The following is a 26,363-nucleotide window of genomic DNA, read 5'->3' as shown; positions in this document are numbered from 1 at the left end:
TAGCCACTAACTACATGTGGCTATTTGAATTTTAATTAATTAAATAAAATTAAAAATTCAACTCCCCAGTCATACTAGCCACATTTCAAGTGCTCAGTGGCTACTTGTGGCTAGTGGCTACCCATACTAGACAGTGCAGATGTAGAACATTTTCAACATCACAGAAAAGTCTATTGGACAACACCACTCTGGAATGAGCTGTGATTTGCTTGAGACTACAGAAGGTCTCACAGTAGAACCAGGACCCCATTAGTAATTGCTTATATTCCAACCTGGTAGAAATATAAGAAATTGACTCTGGTTACTTTAACTATATTATTACTATTTTTTTTTATTGGTTGTGCTGCGAAGCTTGCGGGGTCTTAGTTCCCCAACCAGGGATTATACTCAGTCCCTAAGCAGTGAAAGCACGGAGTCCTAAACACTGGACCGCCAGGGAATTCCCTTTAACTATACAGTATTATAGATAAATCAAAACTACTGTTCATAACACCTCACACCCGTTACAATGGCTGCTATTTAAAACAAACAAACAGGAAATAACAAGTGTTGATGAGGATGTGGAGAAATTGGAACCCTTGTGCTATGTTGGTGAGAATGTAGAATGATGCAGCTACTATAGAAGACAGCATGGCTTTTCCTCAAAAAAAGTAAAATGAAATTACCATATGATCTGGCAATACTACTTCTTGGTATATCTCCAAAAGAACTGAAGTTAGGATTTTAAAGAGTTATTTGTATACCCATATTCAAAGCAGCATTATTCACAATAGCCAAAAGGTGGAAGCCACCCAAATGTCCATCAACACATGAATGGATTAATAAAATGTGGTACATACACACACAATAGAATACAAGGCAGCCTCAAAAAGGAAGGAAATTCTGACACATGCTACAGCAGAGATGAGGCTTGAGGACATTATGCTAAGTGAAATAAATCAGTCACAAGAAGACAAATACTGCATAATTCTACTTATATGAGGTACCTAGATGCATCAAAATCATGGAGCCCAAAAGTAGAATGGTGGTTGCCAGTGACTGGGGCGAGGGGGAAATGAGTTGTTTAACAGGCATAGCGTTTGTTGTCCAAGGTCAGAAAAAGTTCTGAAGATTGGCTGCACAACAATGTGCATATATTTAACACTACTGAATTGTATGCTTAAAAATGGTTAAGATGGTAAACTTTATGTTATATGTATTTTAGTAAAAAAATTTTTTTAAACCCTACTGTTCATTTATAATCAGCAGCTGGTTTGTTCAATTTCTCAAAATTCCCTACCTTGATGCATTTTGTCACTCCTTGGGCTTACCTCCATCTACTCAGCTGTTTCTTCACTTCCTTCTCTACTTCCCACACTATTAAAGAGTCAGTTCGTAGGACCGTGGAATTTTAAAGCTGGGAGGGCACAAAAGGTTCATCTAATTCAGTGTTTTTCACACTTGAATCTCAGCAGGCTTGTGACTGCTTCAATCACTAAAGCATGGTGGCAGTGACACTGATTTCTGAGGCTAGGTCATAAAGGTCAGGCAGCTTTGGTTCTCGTGGAGTGCTGCCTTTCCAGATGGTCCCTCTTGAAATGCAGCCGCCATGCTCTGGGAAGCCCACGCCACCTGGAGAGGCCACATGTAGGAGATCCTTTCGAAGCCCCAGATGAGCCCAGCCTTTGAGTCACTGCAGCCCAGACACCAGACACATGAGTGACGGAGCCTCCAACTCCAGCCATTTGAGTCACCTCCAGCTACTCAAGTCTTCCCAGCTAAGACCTCTGACATTACAGAGCGGAGACAAGCCATCTCGCCTGTGCCTTGTGTGGATTATTGACCCACAGGATCCATGGGCATACTAAAATGGTGGTTGTTTTATGTCACCGAGTTTGAGGTGGTTTGTTATATACAGCAATAGTAACTAGAATATGTGGGCAAGGAACGAACTTTCAATCTGTCACAGAATGATACTTTTGTAAAATACCATAAAAATGAACTTGAGTAAAGTTTTAGTAATGGGTAGAAAATGGTATCTTTTTGTGTTAATTTTTAAAAAAATAAGTAGCGAGGTTGGTCATTTTTTGGTGTATTTGCCATTTCTATTTTTCCTTTTTTTGAGTTGCCTGTTAATGTACATGGTCCATTTTTTTTTTTGAGAAATGGGGCATTCTTATTCATAGTATCAAAACTGTAGTTTACTTATATACTTTATATATTAAGCTTATTATACATAAGGTGAAATTTCTTCCCATTCTATCATTTGATCTTTAATTTTGTTTGTGGTATTGTTTACTAAGACAGTTCATTTTTTTTTTTTTTTTTTTTTTTAGCCAAACTATCAACCCTTTTCCTTTATGGTTTCTGCCTTAAAAGAAAATGCATACAAAATCCTTTCCCAGCTCCAGATTTAAAAAAGAATATTTAACTATACTTTTTTTATAGTACCTTTATGGCTTGCTTTATTTATGTTAAAAATTTCAATCTATTTGGAGTTTATTACGATGTCAGGTGAAAGTCGGGATCTAACTTTATTGTTTCCCAAATGGTTAGCCAATTGTCCCAACTCCACTAAGTAATCTGTGTTTTCTTCACTGACTTGAAATGCATATATTCTGTATGTATTCCTGAATATTCTCACATAGGCTTGGTTCTGCTCTTAGACTTTCTAATCATTCCATTGACTTCTCCCTATTCTTACACCAGGACCAGATGCTTTAATTTATTTGTACATTTATTATATATTTAAATATATTTTAGGGCAAATTTGTCCACACCCTTCTTGTTGAGATTCTAATCTCCACAGTGTTTCCTCTATATTCCTCCTCTTCTCTGATTGCTTTGTCCTTTTCTTCTGAACTCTGGAGATTTTTTAGTACTGCCTTCCACAATGATTGTTCTCTGCAATGTCATTTCTGATCATTTCTGCTTCTAATAAACATTTAGATTCTGTCTTTCCTTGTTCCTAAGAACACTTCTCCTCCACTCGTGTAGCTCTCTCTTTATCTCTGCTTGCCCTTCATCCAGCTCCATTTTCATCTCCATTATTTTCTCATTGCATCTTTTTTTTTTTTTGGCTCTTGTTTAATTAAAATCTGTCGTTCTCTCATTTGGGTCAGGATCCAAAGCGATCTGAAATCTGTCTCTTCCATACAGTGAGCCCACGTTTGCCTCCCTTTGTGCCCCAGTTTGTTCACAGACCACAGTGTTTGAGTTGGGATTTGTTGATGTTCATGCCCTTTGATCTTGAAATGATGAACAGTATATCCAGACCTGGTTTTTCCCCCAGAACAAGGTGAAGTGGATTCTTCTTTGAGCTCCTCACTTTTCATTTGGATGAATTTCAAACAGGAGGACATGCTGCTGGTCCAGTGGAGGCACCTGAGACACAGCCCAAGTCCTCCCTGAGGTGTTCCCCATTTGCAGGAAGCCGCTGGGTCTATTTCCAGCGGGGGCATGTGTGTGTGTGTGTGTGTGTGTGTGTGTGTGTGTGTGTGTGTGTGTGTGTGTGTGTGTGTGTGTGTGTTAGCATCTTTTCTGGGGCAGGAATGGCTCTCCTGCATCCCTGGCCCAGCTTTGCTGCCCATCTGGCATTTTAATGGCCCTCCTCCACAGTTTCCAGTGTTGATGCAGATTTTTCTCTATTTTTGTATTTCCTGGTTTGTTTGTTTTTCAGAAGGGAATCAAATATGTGCCATCTTCTAACAAAAGCTCCAAGGGGCATTTTTAATGTGGCATTAATATATTACAAATTTCTTTTTAAAGTAGGAATTCTGAATACTGCCTGCTATTTCCTTCAGTGCAGTTTTCATACCAAGAATAGATAAAATTGGACTTCTAGATAATAGCCTCTCTATACTTTAAAATTTCTGCCTTTGATAATAAATTACTAGCTAATTCCACTTGTTCTGATAATTCTTTTCATCTCAAACTCATTTACTTTCCTACATCAAAATTCAGCTATCATACCCAAAGTTTGCAGATATCCCTTACTGCTGACGTACGTTAAAGAGCGAAGGTTGACCAGGTTTTCCTACTGTCTTATCTTGGAAGAAGAGCTGAAGCCTTGACTGGAGTTGTTCTTAAATTCCTTGCCTCTTTGTAAGACTTGGAGGATCCAGAAAAACCCTATTCTGAGTTCTACTCCTTCCAACTTCTCCCAGCCCAAATTTGTTTGGAAGCACCTTTTCATCTGGTCACTTCCAAGGAGAACTGTGCTCCTTGAAGAACTCTCAAGTATTTGTTGAATTGCATGGTTTTTGTTGTGTGTATTTTTTTTAAATTTAGGTATGATTGACATATAACATTATTTTAGTTTCAAGTGTAAAACATAATGATTTGATATTTGTATGTATTGAGAAATGATCATCACAATGAGTCTAGTTATCATCTGGCACCATACATAGTTAACAAAATTATTTTTTCTTATGATGAGGACTTTTAAGATCTTTTTCTCTTTGGAACTTTCAAGTATGCAATACAGTGTTATTAACTGCAGTCGCCGTGATGTACATTATATCCTTATGACTTACTTATTTTATAACAAAGTCTGTACCTTTTGACCCCCTTCACCCATTTTGCCCACCTCCACCCCTGCCTCTGGCAACCACCAATCTGTTCTCTGTACCTATGAGCTTGGTTTTTTTGGTTGTTGTTTGTCTGTTTACATTCCACATATAGGTGAGATCATACAGTATTTGTCTTTCTCTTTCTGACTTATTTCACTTAGCATAATGCCCTCAAGGTCCATCCACATTGTTGCAAATTGTAAGATTTCATCCTTTTTTTATGGCTGACTAGCATTATTCCATTGTACATATATACCACAATTTCTTTATCCATTCATCTATTGATGGGCACTTAGGTTGCTTCCATATCTTGGCTATTGTAAATAATACTGCAATGAACAAGGGAGTGCATATATCTTTTTGAGTCAGTGTTTTCATTTTTGAGGGGTAAATACCAGAAGTGAAATTGCTGGATCACGAGGTAGTTCTATTTTTATTTTTTTTTTTGAGGAAACTCTATACTGTTTTCCATAGTGGCTGCACCAATTTACATTCCCACCAACAGTACATGAGGGTTCCCTTTTCTTCACATCCTCGCCAACACTTGTTATATGTTGTCTTTTTGATGACAACCATTCTGACAGGAGTGAGGTGATATCTCACTGTGGTTTTGACTTGCATTTCCCTGATGTCTAGTGATGTTGAGCATCTTTTCATGTGTCTGTTGGCCATCTGTATGTCTTTGGAAAAATGTCTATTCAGATCTTCTGCCCATTTTAAAATTGCATTGTTTGGGTTTTTGCTATTGAGTTGTATGAATTCTTTATGTATTTTAGATATTAACCCTTTGTTAGATATATGATTTGCAAGTATTTTCTCTCATTTACTATGTTGCATTTTCATTTTGTTGATGGTTTCTTTTGCTGTGCAGAAGCTTTTTAGTTTGATGTAGTCCTACTTGTTTATTTTTGCTTCTGTTGCTTTTGCTTTGGTGTCAGATTAAAATAATTATTGCTAAGACCCATATCAAGTAGCTTATCACCTATGTTTTCTTCTAGGAGCTTTATGGTTTCAGGTCTTACTTTCAAGTCTTTAATTCACTTTGAGTGAATTTTTGTGTATGGTGTAAGGTAGTGGTCCAGTTTCATTCTTTTGTTTATGGCTGTTCAGTTTTCCCAACAAAATTTATCGAAGAGACTATCTTTTGCCCATTGTATATTCTTGGCTCCTTTGTCATAAATTAATGCATGGGTTTATTTCTCAGCTTTGTATTCTGTTCCATTGATCTGTATGTCTGTTTTAATGCCAATACCATACTGTTTTGATTACTATAGCTTTATAATATGAATTGCATGGTTTTAAAAAATCAAACAGACCTGGATTCAAAGAGCACAATTCCACCAGCTATGTAATGTTATACAAGTTATTTAAATCTGTGCATCTGTCTCCTAATCTATAAAACAGAAGTAATAACATCTACTTCACAGATTTGTTGTAAGGAAGAAATGTAGTTAACACAATGCCTAGCACCTAGTAAACCCACAAAAAGGTGAGAGTGGGTATATATATATATATATATGGCAGGAATACATTGCTCACTAACTCTTCATTTAAATTCAGGATTCACCTGGGCTGTGGAGGTTCCTTCCATCATGCCCCAAAATGCTCGCCTTGAGGTAGCTGAAATTCACATAAGCATCCAGGAGATACAGTGTTTTCAATACCTCTCCCTCCTCAAAGCTTCTGGGTTGAAGGCAATTTCCTGTATCTCCTTATGGGATGGGCCTCCCTGAATCCTCAGAACTCTTAGGACCCATATACTCCTCTCCCTCCTAGTGAAGGTAAAAGGTTCTTTCCTACTGAATCCCTAGTGGTTCATACCTCACATACTGAATGGGACCGATCTCTCTGTAAGGCTGTATTTTGGTTAACAGTACAGAGTCTAGATCCAAACTGCCTGGCTCGAATCCCAGTTCTGCCATTTATTATCTGTGTGAACTTGAGCAAGGAACTTGACTTCTCTGAGCCTCAGTTTCCTTGTCTATAAGATGGAGATAGCAATACTTACTTCACAGGGTTATTGCAAAGATTCAAAGACATACTTCATGTGATGAGCTTAGAACAGTGTTTGGTACCTGGTAAGGACCCAGTTTTTATTAGCTATTATTATTAGTGTTATCTGGCCACAGTAAATAGAACAGGGGTTGGTGCCAGGGCAGCCATCAGAGGGCTGGGTAACAGGGAAGCAATTGCCTCTTGGGGTTTGGTATTAGTTTTACCCAACATGGTACCCGCTGTGCCAAGCTGTTTTACATAGGTTGTATGAAATGTTCTCTTTGGGGGGAAGTAAAAGTGAGAGGTCAACAAAGGCAGGTCCCTTTATCTCCAAGTAATTCAGAAGACACTGCCCCCCCATGGTTCTGTGGGGGCAGCCACACCATGGTCCCAATGTTAGGAAATCTGAAACCCAGGGATGCTTATAAAATGATACCCTAAACTACCCCCAAGCCCAAGGTATCTCTGCAAGAAACTTCTGCTATTAAAGATCATCTGCGGGAATCTTTTTTTGTAACATATTCCAGCCTGGCCAATATACATTGGACTATAAGAGGGTGTCCACCAAGTAGGGCCTGTCTTATTGGCAAAAGAGAAGAAAGAAGCTGCAGTTCTACTGACCTGGGCATCCTGTCTCACGAGAGCATCATCCAGATAATTTCCTTCCTCCCTGCCACCCTGAGGATGAGAAAAACAAACCCTGAGCATGAGAAAAACAAACCCTGAGCATGAGAAAAACAAACCCTGAGCTCGAGAAAAACAAACCAAAGAGACTGAGAGAGGATCCATGAAGATTTGGGAGCTCTGATAAGACAGAATGTGTGGGAACCCAAGGACATGGTAATTAGACAGAAGGGGTCCTGAGTCCAGCTTAGGGAGAAAGGACAGATGTCTTTGAACGTGCTTGCGATATTCCCACAGTTCTGAGCTGACCAACCAGAGGGCAAGCTCGGTGTGGCTCCCTGATGTTGTGTGGGTGTCTCTGCCAGTTGAAGGGGCAGGAGGACAAATATGGCCTGGTGACTGCTCCCTCTGGGACAGTCCTCTCCTCCTTCCTCCCCTCCCCCCACTCCCGTGTCTTCCCTGCTGACTTATGCCTTCCTAACGGGCAAATGTACACTGATCAATTCTGCCAAATAGGAGCTGGAAAGACAGGAGAATCAAGAGACTCTGGGGCCAACGGTGGGGGCTTGAGGAGCATCTGAAAGTGCCCCATCCCTCACCAACACCAGCTCACCAGGAAGGCAGGGCTAAAGCCTTGGAGGAATGCCAAAGAATGGCAAAACAGGCTACTTTCCTCTAGTTTGTTATGCTATTTTATTACTATGCTGTCTCAATATGCTATGATCTAGGCATGGCTCTGCAGCAGTAAATCTGAGAGGAAAAGAAAAAATGGGTAGGAAGTAAGAAAAACAGGCTGGCATTATTAAGTAAATATCAGAGACAGAGTGAAGTGGGAGTTGGAGATGATTTCTGGGGTTCTGCTTTGGTTGTTGGAAGAACAGCAACAGTATGAATAGAAAAAGACGAACCAGGAAGAAGAGCTGGTTTGGAGGGAAAGTGAGTTCAGGTTTAGTTTAGGAGGACTGAGTTGAGGTGCTGGCAGAATATCCATCAGGAAACACGCAAAAAGCAGTGAGAAATGAGAGTCTCACACTCAGGAAGGAGGTCAGGGATAAAGATTAAATTGTGAAGCCATGTGAAATGTCTTGCAAATCCATCTCTCTTTTCTGGCACCCCTGCTCCCACACTAGCCCAGACCTGCTTTTTTCACGGTATCTGGAATACCGAGGTAACCTCCTGCCTGGGCTCCCCACCTCTGGTTCAATTCATCTAACATATCGCTAAAACATTACTCTTGCTGGGACTTCCCTGGCAGTCCAGTGCTTAAGGTTTCGCCTTCCAATGCAGGGGTTGCAGGTGCGATTCCTGGTCGGGGAGCTAAGATCCCACATGCCTCGCGTGGCCAAAAAAACCGAAACATAAAACAGAAGCAATATTGTAACAAATTCAATAAAGACTTTAAAAATGGTCCACATCAAAAAAAAAAACAACAACTTTAAAACAAACAAAAAAAGAGCACCTGGCATGTATCAGGTGCTTGTACGTATAAATGAGAACAAATGGGCCTACATGACTAGCCAGAGTCTTTAAAGGAGAGAGGATAAAATAACAGAGACCCAAGAAAAACCCAGGGGAATATTCCCATTTGGGAGGTGGAAAGGATGAGAAAGGCTGGAAAAGTGGGTAGAGAGTAAGTGTCTCAATAACACCCAACCCCCCTCCCCTCCCCCCCCCCCCCCCCCCCCCCGCCAAAGGAGGGAGCGACTCACAGCGGACAGAGACACCAGCACGCGCTGGAACATGAGCGATGTGTCAGAGCGAATGTCATCTTCAAGGCTCCGCCCATATTCTAGCAAGAGAGTAAAATCAGCGACATCAGAGTAAAGAACCCTGCCCGGCACCGCGTCACATCCCAGAGCCTTCCACCCTCTTCAGGACCTGTCTACTGAAGCAGCTCGTCGTGAGGTTTTTCAGCCCACACACAGTTTTCCAAAAACGAAACTCTGGTAAAATGGTCAAGATAAGTTTAGCTTGTCATTAGAGGGGCAATGAAATGCTCTTTTTCCTTGAATTGGGCAGTTGAGAAGGCCGGGCTGTGATCCCCACTCTGTGGTTCCTACCGTCCAGGGGTTTGTCCTGAACATGGTTTGCAGTGACGCAGAGAAGCAGCTAAGCGGCCCGTGGAAAGGCAAACAGAGTGGGGTTTCTGAACCTGTGTTTGGGGACAAGCAGGGGACTGTCCACAGGGAGAAGTCCTGTATTCGGCAGACGTGGGGAGCCAATGCTAGAACCAGACTCTCGAGGTTTAGAATCTCCTGATCTGAACACTTACCAAAAAACTCTTATTGTTTTGTTTTCTTTCTACCAAAGTATACGTGTTTATTACAGAAAACTTAGGAAAAAATAACTAAGTAAAATGAAGGGAGGAAAAGAAAACCTCACCATGAATCTAATCACCCAGAAATAATAATCATTGATAACATTTTGGTGAATATCCTTCCTCATTTCCCCCCATATACACATATTCTTTTTCTTTCTTTGAAAAAGGGGATCATAGCATCCCATTTTATGATTTGTCTTTTTCACTTATCCTTACACCATACCACTTATTGTAATTTAATAATATCCTTCAATATACGTTTTGATGACTACATTGTGTGGGTGTACCATATTTTGTTTAGCCAACCTGTTGGACATTTTAAGCTAATATAAGCAATACTGTGGGATCCAAACCTTTGTGCATTTTTATTATATTCTTAGGGTAAAAAGGTAGGCATCTTTTAAAGGCATGTATTGGTCTCTGGAGATTTTTAAGAGGGGAGTAAGTGGCTATCCCTCCGAGGCGGCTGCAGGACCTATAGTCCAGTCTGAAGGTAAGAAGTTGGCCGAGACTGCTCCTCCAGGCCATTCCCTGGAATGCTGAGATTCAATGGCACCACCACTTTTGAACAAGCACCTTTGATTCTCTGCTTGATAATAAGGAACACCTTTCCAGCTTTCAGGGTAATAAAACCCTGGGTAGCCTAAGTAGAGTGGCAGGTGCACCTGAGAAGTCTTGAAAAGCCAACAGTCATTTGTGTAGACAGGGATCTGCCTGAAGGCAGAGCTTGGAACTGAGGATCCCTCATGGTCAGTGTTTCAGTGGGTAACCACCTACTGTTAGTCTAGGTCTCAGAGAACAGGGCCTCAGCCAGGGTCACTGAGGATGCTACATACGCAGCTGGTAGGTCTGGTTTATGCGCCGGATCTCCTCGGGCATCCGGGAGGCCAGGATCTCAATCAGGCAGCCCTCATCCGTGCCTGCTCCCTAAATGCGAAACCCAGAGGAGAGGGCTATGAGTCAGTTTACCAAGTTGAGTCCCAGACACAGGAGGAATACTACCAGGAATCTGCAGAGAATAGAAACAACTCACCAAGTTCTAGCAACAGGATTTGATCTTTTTTAACTGTCCGACCCAAATTCCAACATGTTTACTATAATCATTATTAGTCATAACATACATTTATGGGCTGTTTCTGTGTTGGTTAGGGACAGTTTCTGCCCTCTGGGGGCTGTCTTTCCTTGCCCTCCCCTGTACTTTTCCTTTGCAGGGAAGAATCTTCTGGCAAAGGCTGTTATCTCTTTGTTTTTCCAGAGTCTAGCCCAGAACCTTCCACGAGGCTGAGTATTTATTGACATGGTGGAGGGGGGTAGTTGTATTTGAATTTCATACTTGGTCATTAACAATCGGCAGACCCTGGAGTAGGGCACAGTGGATCCAGCATCTAGGGAAGCTGAGAACTCTTTACCAGTTCTGAGCAGACCAAGAGGCCCCCAAGATGTCAGTCAAAAGTTTCATATCTCAAAAGTAGCTAATACAGCAAGAAAGCTTCTGGAGCTGCACCAAAAGCACAAGTTTAATCAGTCCCCAGTGAGCCACAGGAAAGAACAAATGATTCCTTAACTTCTGGGGAAACAACTTTTAAATTACAGTGGCTAGAATGCAATGTCATGTTTTCAAGTTGTCATAAATGCAGGAAAATCTTTCTCCCATATCTCCTCCTCCCCACTCTCAGGAGGCCTCTATCACTGTTTCTTGAGAAAGCCCGCCAGCAGCCAGCATTTGCACAAACAGCACCGAGAGCAGGAGGGGAGGACCACGAACCCTCATGGCCTTTCGCAGCTCCTGCACGTCGTACAGCACCGTGGGCGTCATCATCGCCAAGATCACCTGCTCGAAGTTGCCACTCAGTTCTGACTTCAAGTCGTCCATCAGGTCCTGGGACACAAGAAAGCACGCTGCTTAACTGCTACAGTAACAGAAATCAGCCACCCTCAGTGGGGTCCCGGGACGGCTGGGGTCTCCAAGACCCTTTCAGGGGCTCGTGTGTGCGAAACCATCTTCATAATAACACTAAGACGCTGGGATCTGACTTTACACTCTCATCCTCTCACAGTTGTCCAGGGAAGCTTTCCAAAGGCTACTCGGTATGACTACAGATCTACAGTTATGTGAAAAGGCTATTAAAATACTCCTCCCTTTCCCAACTACCTATCTGTACAAGACCAGATTTCCTTCCTACTTCAAACAAAACCACATATCGCAACAAGTTGAATGCAGAAGCAGATATGAGAATCCAGGGTATTCCATTAAGCAGACATTAAAGAGATTTGCAAAATGTTAAAAGAATGCCAATCTTCTCACTAATTTGTTTTTTCTTTTGGAATATAAAGCTATTTTTCCTAAAATCGTTATTTATGTTAACATGTAATATGTTTTTACAGTTTTTAAAATAAGTTAACAAATACCTATTTTTAAATGTCCTTAATTTAAATTAAGTTTTAATTTTTAAAATGGTTAACATCAATAGATGTAACCCACAAAAACAAAAAAGTCCTCAATAATTTAAGAGTGTAAAGGGGTTCCAAGATCAGTGTATTTGCTCACTTAACAATATACCCTGAATGTATTTCCAAGTCAATATTTACCTACAACATTTTTAACAGCTGCAGAAATTTCCATATGTAGAGAATATAATTTCTTTAATAAGACCCCAATTCTATTTTTCTACTATTCTTCTAAACAGGCATTTAGCTGCATCCTTGTGATCATTCATGATTATTTCTTAACGCTCAATGATTAAAAAGAAATGCAATTATTTGGACAAAGGACCAATTTCTTTTTTTTTTTAAGTGTAAACAGCTCCATGAGTTTTTATTAGACATTTTTTTAACCCACAAAAATGGAATTATATCAACCGCATTTTTTTTATACAGCAGGTTCTTATTAGTCATCAATGTTATACACATCAGTGTATACATGTCAATCCCAGTCGCCCAATTCAGTGCACCACCATCCCCACCCCGCCGCGGTTTTCCCACCTCAGTGTGCATACATTTGTTCTCTACATCTGTGTCTCAAATTCTACCCTGCAAACCAGTTCATCTGTACCATTTTTCTAGGTTCCACATACATGTGTTAATACACGATATTTGTTTTTCTCTTTCTGACTTACTTCACTCTGTATGACAGTCTCTAGATCCATCCACGTCTCAACAAATGACTCAATTTCGTTCCATTTAATGGCTGAGTAATATTCCATTGTATATATGTACCACATCTTCTTTATCCATTCATCTGTCGATGGGCATTCAGGTTGCTTCCATGACCTGGCTATTGTAAATAGTGCTGCAATGAACATTGGGGTGCATGTGTCTTTTTGAATTATGGTTTTCTCTGGGTATATGCCCAGTAGTGGGATTGCTGGGTCATATGGTAATTCTATTTTTAGTTTTTTAAGGAACCTCCATACTGTTCTCCATAGTGGCTGTATCAATGTACATTCCCACCAACAGTGCAAGAGGGTTCCCTTTTCTCCACACCCTCTCCAGCATTTCTTGTTTGTAGATTTTCTGATGATGCCCATTCTAACTGGTGTGAGGTGATACCTCATTGTAGTTTTGATTTGCATTTCTCTAATAATTAGTGATGTTGAGCAGCTTTTCATGTGCTTCTTGGCCATCTGTATGTCTTCTTTGGAGAAATGTCTATTTAGATCTTCTGCCCATTTTTGGATTGGGTTGTTTGTTTCTTTAATATTGAGCTGCATGAGCTGTTTATATATTTTGGAGATTAATCCTTTGTCCATTGATTCGTTTGCAAATATTTTCTCCCATTCTCAGGGTTGTCCTTTCATCTTGTTTATGGTTTCCTTTGCTGTGCAAAAGCTTTGAAGTTTCATTTGGTCTCATTTGTTTATTTTTGTTTTTATTTCCATTACTCTAGGAGGTGGATCAAAAAACATCTTGCTGTGATTTATGTCAAAGAGTGTTCTTCCCATGTTTTCCTCTAAGAGTTTTATAGTGTCCGGTCTTACATTTAGGTCTCTAATCCATTTTGAGTTTATTTTTGTGTATGGTGTTAGGGAATGTTCTAATTTCATTCTTTTACATGTAGCTGTCCAGTTTTCCCAGCACCACTTATTGAAGAGACTGTCTTTTCTCCACTGTATATCCTTGCCTCCTTTGTCATAGATTAGTTGACCATAGGTGCGTCGGTTTATCTCTGGGCTTCCTATCTTGTTCCATTGATCTATGTTTCTGTTTTTGTGCCAGTACCACATTGTCTTGATTACTGTAGGTTTGTAGTATAGTCTGAAGTCAGGGAGTCTGATTCCTCCAGCTCCGTTATTTTCCCTCAAGACTGCTTTGGCTATTTGGGGTCTTTTGTGTCTCCATACAAATTTTAAGATTATTTGTTCTAGTTCTGTAAAAAATGCCATTGGTAATTTGATAGGGATTGCATTGAATCTGTAGATTGCTTTGGGTAGTACAGTCATTTTCACAATATGGATTCTTCCAATCCAAGAACATGGTATATCTCTCCATCTGTTGGTATCATCTTTAATTTCTTTCATAAGTGTCTTATAATTTTCTGCATACAGGTCTTTTGTCTCCCTAGGTAGGTTTATTCCTAGGTATTTTATTCTTTTTGTTGCAATGGTAAATGGGAGTGTTTCCTTAATTTCTCTTTCAGATTTTTCAGCATTAGTGTATAGGAATGCAAGAGATTTCTGTGCATTAATTTTGTATCCTGCAACTTTACCAAATTCATTGATTAGCTCTAGTAGCTTTCTGGTGGCATTTTTAGGATTCTCTAGGTATAGTGTCATGTCATCTGCAAACAGTGACTGTTTTACTTCCTCTTTTCCAATTTGTATTCTTTTTATTTCTTTTTCTTCTCTGATTGCCGTGGCTAGGACTTCCAAAACTATGTTGAATAATAGTGGGGAGAGTGGACATCCTTGTCTCATTCCTGATCTTTGAGGAAATCCTTTCAGTTTTTCACCATTGAGAATGATGTTTGCTGTGGGTTTGTCATATATGGCCTTTATTATGTTGAGGTAGGTTCCCTCTATGCCCACTTTCCGGAGAGTTTTTATCATAAATGGCTGTTGAATTTTGTCAAAAGCTTTTTCTGCATCTATTGAGATGATCATATGGTTTTTATTCTTCAGTTTGTTAATATGGTGTATCACATTGATTGATCTGCATATATTGAAGAATCCTTGCATCCCTGGGATAATTCCCACTTGATCATGGTGTATGATCCTTTTAATGTGTTGTTGGATTCTGTTTGCTAGTATTTTGTTGAGGTTTTTGCATCTATGTTCATCAGTGATATTGGCCTGTAGTTTTCTTTTTTTGTAGTATCTTTGTCTGGTTTTGGTATCAGGGTGATGGTGGCCTCATAGAATGAGTTTGGGAGTGTTCCTTCCTCTGCAATTTTTTGGAAGAGTTTGAGAAGGATGGGTGTTAGCTCTTCTCTAAATGTTTGATAGAATTCAGCTGTGAAGCCATCTGGTCCTGGACTTTTGTTTGTTGGAAGATTTTTAATCACAGTTTCAATTTCATTACTTGTGATTGGTCTGTTCATGTTTTCTATTTCTTCCTGGTTCAGTCTTGGAAGGGTTATACCTGTCTAAGAATTTGTCCATTTCTTCCACGTTGTCCATTTTATTGGCATAAAGTTGCTTGTAGTAGTCTCTTCGGATGCTTTGTATTTCTGGGGTGTCTGTTGTAACTTCTCCTTTTTCATTTCTAATCTTATTGATTTGAGTCTTCTCCCTTTTTTTCTTGATGAGTCTGGCTAATGGTTTATCACTTTGGTTTACCTTCTCAAAGAACCACATTTTAGTTTTATTGATCTTTGCTATTGTTTTCTTTGTTTCTATTTCATTTATTTCTGCTCTGATCTTTATGACTTCTTTCCTTCTGCTAACTTTGGGTTTTGTTTGTTCTTCTTTCTCTAGTTCCTTTAGGTGTAAAGTTAGATTGTTTATTTGAGATTTTTCTTGTTTCTTGAGGTAGGCTTGTATAGCTATAAACTTCCCTCTTAGAACTGCTTTTGCTGCATCCCATAGGTTTTCAATCGTCATGTTATCACGGTCATTTGTCTCTAGGTATTTTTTGATTGCCTCTTTGATTTCTTCAGTGATCTCTTGGTTATTTAGTAACGTATTGTTTAGCCTCCATGTGTTTGTGTTTTTTACGTTTTTTTCCCTGTAATTCATTTCTAATCTCATAGCGTTGTGGTCAGAAAAGATGCTTGATATGATCTCAATTTTCTTAAATTTACTGAGGCTTGATTTGTGCCCCAGGATGTGATCTATCCTGGAGAATGTTCCATGCGCACTTGAGAAGAAAGTGTAATCTGTTGTTTTTGGATGGAATGTCCTATAAATATCAATTAAATCTATCTGGTCTATTGTGTCATTTAAAGCTTCTGTTTCCTCATTTATTTTCATTTTGGATGATCTGTCCATTGGTGTAAGTGAGGTGTTAAAGTCCCCCACTATTATTGTGTTACTGTCAAGTTCCTCTTTTATAGCTGTTAGCAATTGCCTTATGTACTGACGTGCTCCTATGTTGGGTGCATATATATTTATAATTGTTATATCTTCTTCTTGGATTGATCCCTTGATCATTATGTAGTGTCCTTCCTTGTCTCTTGTAACATTCTTTATTTTAAAGTCTATTTTATCTGATATGAGTATAGCTACTCCAGCTTTCTTTTGATTTCCATTTGCATGGAATACCTTTTCCCATCCCCTCACTTTCAGTCTGTATGTGTCCCTAGGTCTGAAGTGGGTCTCTTGTAGACAGCATATAGACGGGTCTTGTTTTTGTATCCATTCAGCAAGCCTGTGTCTTTTGGTTGGAGCATTGAATCCATTCACGTTTAAGGTAATTATCGATATGTATGTTCCTATGACCATTTTCTTAACTGTTTTGGGTTTGTTTTTGTAGGTCCTTTTCTTCTCTTGTGTTTCCCACTTAGACAAGTTCCTTTAGCATTTGTTGTAGAGCTGGTTTGGTGGTGCTGAATTCTCTTAGCTGTTGCTTGTCTGTAAAGCTTTTGATTTCTCCATCGAATCTGAATGAGACCCTTGCTGGGTAGAGTAATCTTGGTTGTAGGTTCTTCCCTTTCATCACTTTAAGTATATCATGCCACTCCCTTCTGGCTTGTAGAGTTTTTGCTGAGAAATCAGCTGTTAACCTTATGGGAGTTCCCTTGTATGTTATTTGTCGTTTTTCCCTTGCTGCTTTCAATAATTTTTCTTTGTCTTTAATTTTTGCCAATTTGATTACTATGCGTCTCGGCGTGTTTCTCCTTAGGTTTATCCTGTATGGGACTCGCTGCGCTTCCTGGACTTGGGTGGCTATTTCCTTTCCCATGTTAGGGAAGTTTTTGACTATAATCTCTTCAAATATTTTCTCTGGTCCTTTCTCTCTCTCTTCTCCTTCTGGGATCCCTATAATGCGAATGTTGTTGCGTTTAATGTTGTCCCAGAGGTCTCTTAGGCTGTCTTCATTTCTTTTCATTCTCTTTTCTTTATTCTGTTCTGCAGCAGTGAATTCCGCCATTCTGTTTTCCAGGTCACTTATCCGTTCTTCTGCCTCAGTTATTCTGCTATTGATTCCTTCTAATGTAGTTTTCAATTTTTCAGTTATTGTATTGTTCATCTCTGTTTGTTTGTTCTTTAATTCTTCTAGGTCTTTTTTAAACATTTCTTGCATCTTCTCGATCTTTGCCTCCATTCTTTTTCCGAGGTCCTGGATCATCTTCACTATCATTATTCTGAATTCTTTTTCTGGAAGGCTGCTTATCTCCAATTCATTTAGTTGTTTTTCTGGGGTTTTATCTGGTTCCTTCATCTGGTACATAGCCCTCTGCCTTTTCATCTTGTCTATCTTTCTGTGAATGTGGTTTTTGTTCCACAGGCTGCAGGACTGTAGTTCTTCTTGCTTCTGCTGTCTGCCCTCTGGTGGATGAGGCTATCTAAGAGGCTTGTGTAAGTTTTCTGATGGGAAGGACTGGTGGTGGGTAGAGCTGACTGTTGCTCTGGTGGGCAGAGCTCAGTAAAACTTTAATCCGCTTGACTGTTGATGGGTGGGGCTGGGTTCCCTCCCTGTTGGTTGTTTGGCCTGAGGCAACCCAACACTGGAGCCTACCTGGGCTCTTTGGTGGGGCTAATGGCAGACTCTGGGAGGGCTCACGCCAAGGAGTACTTCCCAGAACTTCTGCTGCCAGTGTCCTTGTCCCCACGGTGAGCCACAGCCACCCCCTGCCTCTGCAGGAGACCCTCCAATACTAGCAGGTAGGTCTGGTTCATTCTCCTATGGGGTCACTGCTCCTTCCCCTGGGTCCTGATGTGCACACTACTTTGTGTGTGGCCTCCAAGAGTGGAGTCTCTGTTTCCCTGGAAAAATTCTCTGAAGTCCTGCAATCAATTTCCACTAGGCTTCAAAGTCTGATTCTCTAGGAATTCCTCCTCCTGTTGCTGGACCCCCAGGTTAGGAAGCCTGACGTGGGGCTCAGAACCTTCACTCTTGTGGGTGGACTTCTGTGGCGTAAGTGTTCTCCAGTCTGTGAGTCACCCACCCAGCAGTTATGGGATTTGATTTTACTGTGATTGCGCCCCTCCTACCGTTTCATTGTGGCTTCTCCTTTGTCTTTGGATGTGGGGTATCTTTTTTGGTGAGTTCCAGTGTCTTCCTGTCGATGACTGTCCAGCAGCTAATTGTGATTCTGGTGTTCTCACAAGAGGGAACCTAAAGGACCAATTCCTAAAGACATTTAGTCACATTTCCTCCTAGAACAGGTCAGAGAGTTTAGGAACCTGCTTAAGATCAACCAACTAATACGGAGTTGATTTGGTTTCAAGTTCCGATCTCAGATTCTCAGAAACCTGAGTCCGCAACACTATATTTCAATCTATTGTGCATATTTTTATGTTACATCCACATGTATCAAATGGATGAATGAACAAATAAATTAGCGTTCAGTTACTCCATTAAGGTTGGTCATCTTAACAAACTGCTGTCAGATCAGCTTAGCTCTGAAGCTGAATAATCAACCCCAAATGTGTGGCAACACTTTGTGTCTAGCTCACACATCACATGCCTGGTCATTAAATTTCTTTGGGGATGGAGAAGAGCTTAAAATGCCCAGAAGATACTCTGAGCAATCTGAGGGAGGAATCCCATTGGTGCCCAGCCAAAGTTTGCATGTAGATGCTCCCGGGAAGAGCTGAGCCAGCCCTGCCCCACCCAGCAGCTTAATGCCTGCCTTTGAGAGGCAGCCCGTCTGACTAGCTTTTATAAAATATCCAAGAATAGAAATACTTATCATGGAGTTAACAGCACTCTGAGACCTGGAAGCACTCATTGATAACATTTCCTCAATAAAAAGATTCTCTAATCACACAGATGGGCTTCCAGTGATGTGGAAAGATTGGGTGAATGACTCTGGTAAGTGAGCTGTTGAAAACGAGACTGAGACAGGGTTGCTCAGGGGTGTGGGATTCAAAGAGGAAGGGGAAAACATGGTGAGTGAACCACCTTTGAATGCATAAGCCACTAAAATACACACACACACACACACACACACAGAGCCCCGTTCTAGAACTGGAGGGGGTGGCTCTCAATTAAGGATCATTCAAAGGAATGAATATATACTACAAATGGGTTTATGTAGAAGAGTTGGATAGATCCTAAATCCTCGGAGAGCCTATTTGGAACAAACTGGATTTAAACATTTTAGTCAGTTTGGAGGATCTTCATTCGCAAGTGGCCTAAAGGAAAGGCCAAGGGAAGCAACACTGAAAGCTGAGCCCTGCCCAGTGCTCCAAAGGGCAGGGGGCTGAGTCCATTCCACAACCAAGTCCCTGAAAGGACTTGTGGGGGAAGAGACTAAACTTAGCCTGAATTTTGTGAATCAAGAGCTCCCTGAAATCACTTCCGGCTATGGACAGTGGAGGAACTCTTGAACGTGTTGAAACTGTTTTTTGTTTGTTTGTTTGTTTGTTTTTTCCAAGAACATCTTTAAACAAGGCAAAGGATCCATCTTTTAAAAACCAAGGGCCACTACTTCAGGATTCAAGAAGGAAGGGGCCCCTGCTCCCCTACTGCTGACAGGTCCCTGTCAAGCCAGAGAGCTGCCACCTACCCTGCCAATGGCGGTCTTGTAGGCCGTCCTGATTTCCTGGCGCTGGGCCATGTTGCGATAGGCCAGGACGTTGATGATGGCATCTTCATCCGTGCCTGGTGTGGAGCGGAGACAGGGAGTGAGTGTGATTTGAGAGAGGAATGAGAAAATGGGTTCCTCTGCGGACACCGGTGTAACCCAAACACACGCAGAGAGCTTTCTAAGAAAAGAAGTTCTTGTTCAGAGGGTTTGTCTATTTTGGAGGGAAAACAGACACTAGATTAGAGTCTCAGTCTCTCCTTTCATTAGCTATTTTTTTTTAACATCTTTATTGGAGTATAGTTGCTTTACAATGGTGTGTTAGTTTCTGCTGTATAACAAAGTGAATCAGCTATACATATACATATATCCCCATATCCCCTCCCTCCTGAGCCTCCCTCCCGCCCTCCCTTTCCCACCCCTCTAGGTGGACACAAAGCATGGAGCTGATCTCCCTGTGCTATGCAGCTGCTTCCCACTAGCTATCTATTTTACATTTGGTAGTGTATATATGTCCATGCCACTCTCTCACTTCATCCCAGCTTACCCTTCCCCCTCCCCGTGTCCTCAAGTCTATTCTCTATGTCTGTCTTTATTCCTGTCCTGCCCCTAGGTTCATCAGAACCGTTTTTTTTTTTAGATTCCATATATATGTGTTAGCATACAGTATTTGTTTTTCTCTTTCTGACTTACTTCACTCTGTATGACAGACTCTAGGTCCATCCACCTCACTACAAATAACTCAGTTTCGTTTCTTTTTATGGCTGAGTAATATTCCATTGTATATATGTGCCACTAAACGAAAGAGTTAACTTCTCTGAGCATTAGTTTCCTTATCTATGAATGTGAGTGATCATAGTACTTTCCCTCTTTGGATCACCCATATTTATCTTCCATGTTCTTGCCTTTCTCTCCTCACTTTTATCTCTTTATCATCTCCTCTGAGTTTCAAAACAGTTCAAACCCGTCTTTTAATTCATGATTTGGCACTTCACAGGGTTTAAATTGGCTGCTCATTGTATCCACTGCGTTTTAAGATCTGTATTTGTGTTTTTGTTTTCTAAGCTCTCTTTCCTGATCTCTGATCAGGAAACTTTTTATAACTGCCCATGAATTCCCATGATGCAATATCCTACCAAAACTTTTCACTATGAATTACAATTTTTAAAAAATTTTTTTAAAAAGATTGTTATTTTTGCTCTTTTTAAAAAATTTATTTATTTATTTGGCTGTGTCGGGTCTTAGCTGCGGCATGCGGGATCTTTGTTGCGGCATGCGGGATCTTTCGTTGTGGTGCGAGGGCTCTTCATTGTGGTGCACGGGCTTCTCTCTAGTTGTGGTGTGCGGGCTCTAGAGCGCACGGGCTCAGTAGTTGTGGCACGAGGGCTTATTTGCCCAGCAGCATGTGGGATCTTAGTTCCCCGACCAGGGATTGAACCCGCATCCCCTGCATTGGAAGGCAGATTCTTAACCACTGGACCACCAGGGAAGTCCCTGAATTACAAATTTAAAATGTCATAAATTTTGTTTGCCTGTTTCTTGCAGCAGCTTTTACAGGCGACTTTCACAGCTGGATGTTCATGTATGCTGGGTGAGTTTTCCATTTTCCCATATACTGTATGGGAAGATGTGATGAGTTACAGGAGAGTCTATTGAAATATTTCAGGGAGAAATAAAAAAATATATAGATTCACTAGAGTTATTCTTTGCAAAATTAGAGATCTAGAAAAATGTGAGGTGTACGGAGGAAGCTATAGAGGTTTTTTTTGTTTTTTTGTTTTTTTGATTTATGGCTGCATAGGGTCTTTGTTGCTGTGTGCGGGCTTTCTCTAGTTGTGGCGAGCAGGGGCTACTCTTTGTTGCGGTGCACGGGCTTCTCACTGCAGTGGCTTCTCTTGTTACGGAGCATGGGCTCTAGGCACACGGGCTTCAGCAGTTATAGCACGTAGGCTCGGTAGTTGTGGCTCCCCGGCTTAGTTACTCTGTGGCATGTGGGATCTTCCCAGACCAGGGCTCGAACCCGTGTCCCCCACATTGGCAGGCGGACTTCCAGCCACTGCGCTATCAGGGAAGCCCGCTATAGAGTTTTAAGTTTACATAACTTAGGGACCTACTCTCTGTTCTCTTGGGGGGAAAAAAAAAAAAAGAAAGGGGGTAATAGATACAACCATCCTTTTTCCAGGAGAACTCTCAGCTGTGGGGAGAAGGTTCATTGCCTTTTGCTTTTTTATCCAGTTTCTGTGAAAGGCACCACCACTCTTCTGGTCTGTCAGGCTTGAACCCTCAAAATAGCTTTGATTATTTTACCCACTCTCTTCCTTCACATTCAGATTTCCTGTCAAGTCATGCAAAATCTAGCTCTAAAACCCTTTTTGTATCTGTCCCCTCTTTTTAATTCCTATGACAACCACTCCAGTTCAGCGTTTCTTCTTAGACAACTTAAAGTCTGCTAAGTAGTAGTCTCACTTCCTAATTGGTCTTTCCAACGTCTTGCTAGATTCATTTTCCTAAAATGACAAACTCTCATAGTGTCCCTCCCCTACTCAGGATACACGATGGCTCCCCACCATTTGCTGGATTTACTCTCCGCACTGCTGTCTGGCATTTGGGACTCTCCACCATACCCCATTCACTATTGTAAATATCCACATAAAAAGTTGCAGGCAGCCAAATCCAGAGACTTAGCTCCTGAATTCCTGTACTTGACCCAACTACACTGCACTCCTTTCTCCTGACCTCCTTCATTACCAGTCTATGGGTTTATGTCTCCCTAACCCCCTCCATCTAGCATCCTGATTCTGGCATTTGTTGTTTCCTGGACAATGCCTCTGGGTCATCCTCCCATGTCAGTAGCATCCTCAGGACCCACCCCATGGTATCTGCCTTCCCAGAAGTCGCCTAGAAAGTCAACTCCTGCTTTGTAAGTACATCCTGCTGCAAGCCATGTATTTACATGGCCTGCAGCTAAGTGCCTCAGCTAAAATGCAAAACAGGGCGATGCTCACACTCATCCCATGCCTTTGCTCATGCTGTTCCATTCACCTGAAACCCATTCTCTTATTCATTTATTTACTTACTGAATAAATTTAACTCACCTCCCAAGGCCCATCTCAATTTCTACATCCTCCAAGAAGTTTTGCCTGATGCTCCCAAATGACATGTGATCTCTCTGACTCCTAACGGGATCTTACTTGTGCCCCTCCCGTCGCTATCATATTATGAACCGATCATGTTTCTGCGCATGCCTTGGCTGCCTAGCATCCATGGACGATTGAACCGCAGGACTAGGTTTACAGTCTTTGTCTCCTCTAACCTTCACTGGCCCACACAGCGAGCACTGAAAATGGTTTGTTGTATCAAATGCCTCCTGACTCTGAGAATTCTGAACGCCATGTGGTCTACGTTCTGAATTATGGTGTTCTTGCTATCCACCAAAGAATTAGGATACACCTGAAAAAAAGGGTGGGCCGAGTACCTTTTCCATTTTATTTATGAAAAGGGAAAATGATAGATTCAGGGTAATGTTCAGAGGTGGGCAGCAGCACAGCACAGTGGCTTAAGCTCCAGCTCTGGAGTCAGACTGCCTGGAATTGCCTAGAATCCTGACACGTACGACCCCAGACACCTCGGGCAAGTTAGCTCATCTCCCTAAACCTCAACTTTCTCATTAGTGAAACAAGCTGCTGTCAGAATTAAAACATAATCTATGTAACACATTGTGCCTGCCACACAGTAGAGCTTAATAAACGCTCACTATTATTGTTATCGTTCCTGTTAGTAGCATTGGGGCTAAGATGAATTCTTTTTGGATAGAAGAACTGGGAAATAACGCCTCATGGTCAAACGTTTTTATCCAAATCTTGAGGAGATTCTAAATAGCAGCTAAGAAACAGAGAGCACTTCTCTGGCCAAATGTCCACTCAGGCAAGTTTGGAGGCGGGGTCTAGGTCAGCATAGCCTGCAGTGCCCGGGCATGGCTGCGCCCACCCAGTGGGAGGCCTTTGCCCACGGGAGCTACCAGAGGGTGATGCACTGGAAGACAAGCCCTTCTGGTCACGTACGCACAGCCGTCTCACCTAAAATCCCACACGCTACACGGGGGTACTTGCCTAGCTGTGCCTATTACAGCAGCAACAGGTGGGGGGCTGACTCAAGGGAAAGAACGTGGCCTTAGAGCTGGCAGGCTCTGCTGAGTGTGACTCATGGCTCAGTTCCACTTACTCTGTGCCTTCCTATGTTACTTCTCTGAGTCTCAGTTTCACATCTGTAAAATGGGGCGAAAATAACAATAGCACCAGCTGCTTTCACTACATCACAGGATTATCGCATGTATTCGTTCAGATAATATTTGTCAAAGTGCTTTGTAAACCTTCTGGCACGACATGCATACATGGGTTAACTGGAAAACAAATACATTTCTCAAATCTGATATATAGATTCATAATACCGGAATGTAAAACAGATTTAAATTATCGGGGAAGTGCAGAATGAGTTCATCACATTTACAATTCTTAGTAAAAACCCTCCCGTCTAGTTTGCCTTGAAAAGTCAACTTGTTCCCACTGTGTTTTCTTACTGTGAGACGTACTCACAGTTGCCTGTGGACACAACACCCTCTGGGTGACTCTGTCATGCACAGCACATGAGGGGTGTTTACCTCCAGTGGGACACTTACCGAGCCCTTTCATGGCCTTCCTCAGGGTCTGGGCATCTTCGGTGGCACTGAAGCCTGAAGCAGCTTTGACGGTGCCTCCCTTGGCTGCCTGAGTGCACAGAGAAAGATGGTGACTGAGAGGCACTTCTTACCAGCATGGCGCCATCTCACACAGCAAGTTTGCTGAGCACCCACCATGGGCCAGACACTCTTCCAGGTGCTGGGACACGGCAGTGACTGTGAGAGATGAGGCTCTAGCTCCCCTGGAGCTGATGTTCAAGTTCAGCAGGAGGCAGACAGTAAACGAGCCAACAAACAAATATTCCACCAGGCGGCCGGTGGTGAGAAGGGCTACAGGGCAGACGGAGAGGTCCTGGAGGGGCTGCTCTGAGGAGTGACATTCAGGCTGAGGTCTGAGTGACAGGAAGCAGCTGACTGTGCAAAGATCAGGGGAAAGTGTTACAGGCAGAGGAAACAGCTGAGGCAAAGGCGCTGAGGCTGGAGCTGCCTTCTGGGGGAGGAGTGGGACAGAGGCCAGTGTGGCTTGAGTTGGTGGGCAAGCTGGGGAGTGGTAAGATAAGTTACACCATTGCCTACAAAGTAATCTTGTCTCCCCTGAAAAGGGAAAATCAAACCTGAATTCAATCAAGCCTCTAAGGCCAAATACCAATTTATGGTAAATAGGAGAAAGGAAAATGTTAACCCACCCCACAGGGCTGTAATCAGCACAATCCAGACTGTGAGAAACACTAGTTGATGAACGATCTAGTTTCTTCAACAAATAAACTGCAAGGAGAATTAGAAAAGAGAGAGATGGAGGGACTTCCCTGGTGGCGCAGAGGTTAAGAATCCGCCTGCCAATGCAGGGGACACGGGTTCGAGCCCTGGTCCAGGAAGATCCTACATGCCGTGGAGCAACTAAGCCCGTGCGCCACAACTACTGAGCCTGCGCTCTGGAGCCCACAAGCCACAACTACTGAGCCCACGTGCCACAACTACTGAAGCCCGCGCGCCTAGAGCCCGTGCTCCGCAACAAGAGAAGCCACCGCAATGAGAAGCCCGCGCACCGCAACGAAGAGTAGCCCCCGCTCGCCGCAACTAGAGAAAGCCCGCGCGCAGCAACGAAGACCCAATGCAGCCAAAAATAAATAAATAAAATAAAATAAAAATTTTTTTTTTAAAAAAAGAGAGAGGGGCTTCCCTGGTGGCGCAGTGGTTGGGAGTCTGCCTGCCAATGCAGGGGACACGGGTGCGAGCCCTCGTCTGGGAAGATCCCACATGCCGCAGAGTGGCTGGGCCCGTGAGCCACAACTACTGAGACTGCACGTCTGGAGCCTGTGCTCCGCAACAAGAGAGGCCGCGACAGTGAGAGGCCCGCGCACCGCGATGAAGAGTGGCCCCCGCTTGCTGCAACTGGAGAAAGCCCTCGCACAGAAACGAAGACCCAACACAGCCAAAAATTAAATAATTAATTAATTAATTAATTTTTTAAAAAAAATAAAAAAAAAAAGAGAGAGATGGAGGGGAAATATAGCTTTAAAGAGATTAAAAATGCACATCAATAATCATAATGGGTGAACTTACTGGGATCCTGAATCAAACAAACAGTAAAAAAAAAAAATGACACTTATGAGACAGTTGGACATTGAACACTGACTTGATATTTGATGCCATTAAGCAACTAGTGTTAACGGTTTTAGGTATGATAATGGTATTGTGGTTATATTTTATTTTTTTAAGAGTTTGAATCTTATACACATTGAAAGAGTTTATAGATGAGAGGATAAGATGTCTGGAATTTGCTTCAAAATAACGGGTTGTGGGAAGTAAGTGGAGGTAAAGAAGAAACAAGGCTGACCATGAGTTAATAATTACTGAGTTATTATTATGTAATATAATAATTACTGACAATGAGTTAATAATAATTATAGGTACAAAGGGGTTCTTTTTAATATTTGGTCTACTTTTGTATGTGTTTACCTTTTTCCATAATAAAAACTTTAAAAATGAAAAAGAAAGAAAATCAGAGAGGTTGCAAGGGCAGAACAAGAGCCTTCACAAGCCAGTGAGGAGTTTCTGTTTTATTCTAAA

At 41.8% G+C, this 26,363-nt stretch overlaps 1 protein-coding gene across 2 annotated transcripts in view; it reads right to left on the bottom strand.

Annotated features, from left to right (window-relative positions):
- The window catches only part of ANXA4 (annexin A4), a 74,078-nt gene that overhangs the window by 15,732 nt on the left and 31,983 nt on the right, over window positions 1-26,363 (bottom strand). For both annotated transcript variants that reach the window (XM_061168703.1, XM_061168702.1), the window contains exons 3-8: window positions 24,294-24,381; window positions 19,601-19,695; window positions 11,255-11,368; window positions 10,326-10,416; window positions 8,879-8,958; window positions 7,167-7,223 (exon numbers count right to left, since the gene is read on the bottom strand). In XM_061168703.1, coding sequence (XP_061024686.1) covers window positions 7,167-7,223; window positions 8,879-8,958; window positions 10,326-10,416; window positions 11,255-11,368; window positions 19,601-19,695; window positions 24,294-24,381 — 525 coding nt within the window. The remainder of the gene's footprint in view (window positions 1-7,166; window positions 7,224-8,878; window positions 8,959-10,325; window positions 10,417-11,254; window positions 11,369-19,600; window positions 19,696-24,293; window positions 24,382-26,363) is intronic.

This window comes from Eubalaena glacialis, chromosome 14 (assembly GCF_028564815.1).
Source record: "Eubalaena glacialis isolate mEubGla1 chromosome 14, mEubGla1.1.hap2.+ XY, whole genome shotgun sequence".
NCBI lineage: Eukaryota > Metazoa > Chordata > Mammalia > Artiodactyla > Balaenidae > Eubalaena > Eubalaena glacialis.
The sequence above is the reverse complement of the archived record's forward strand: the minus strand, read 5'-3'. Positions and strand labels throughout refer to the sequence as shown.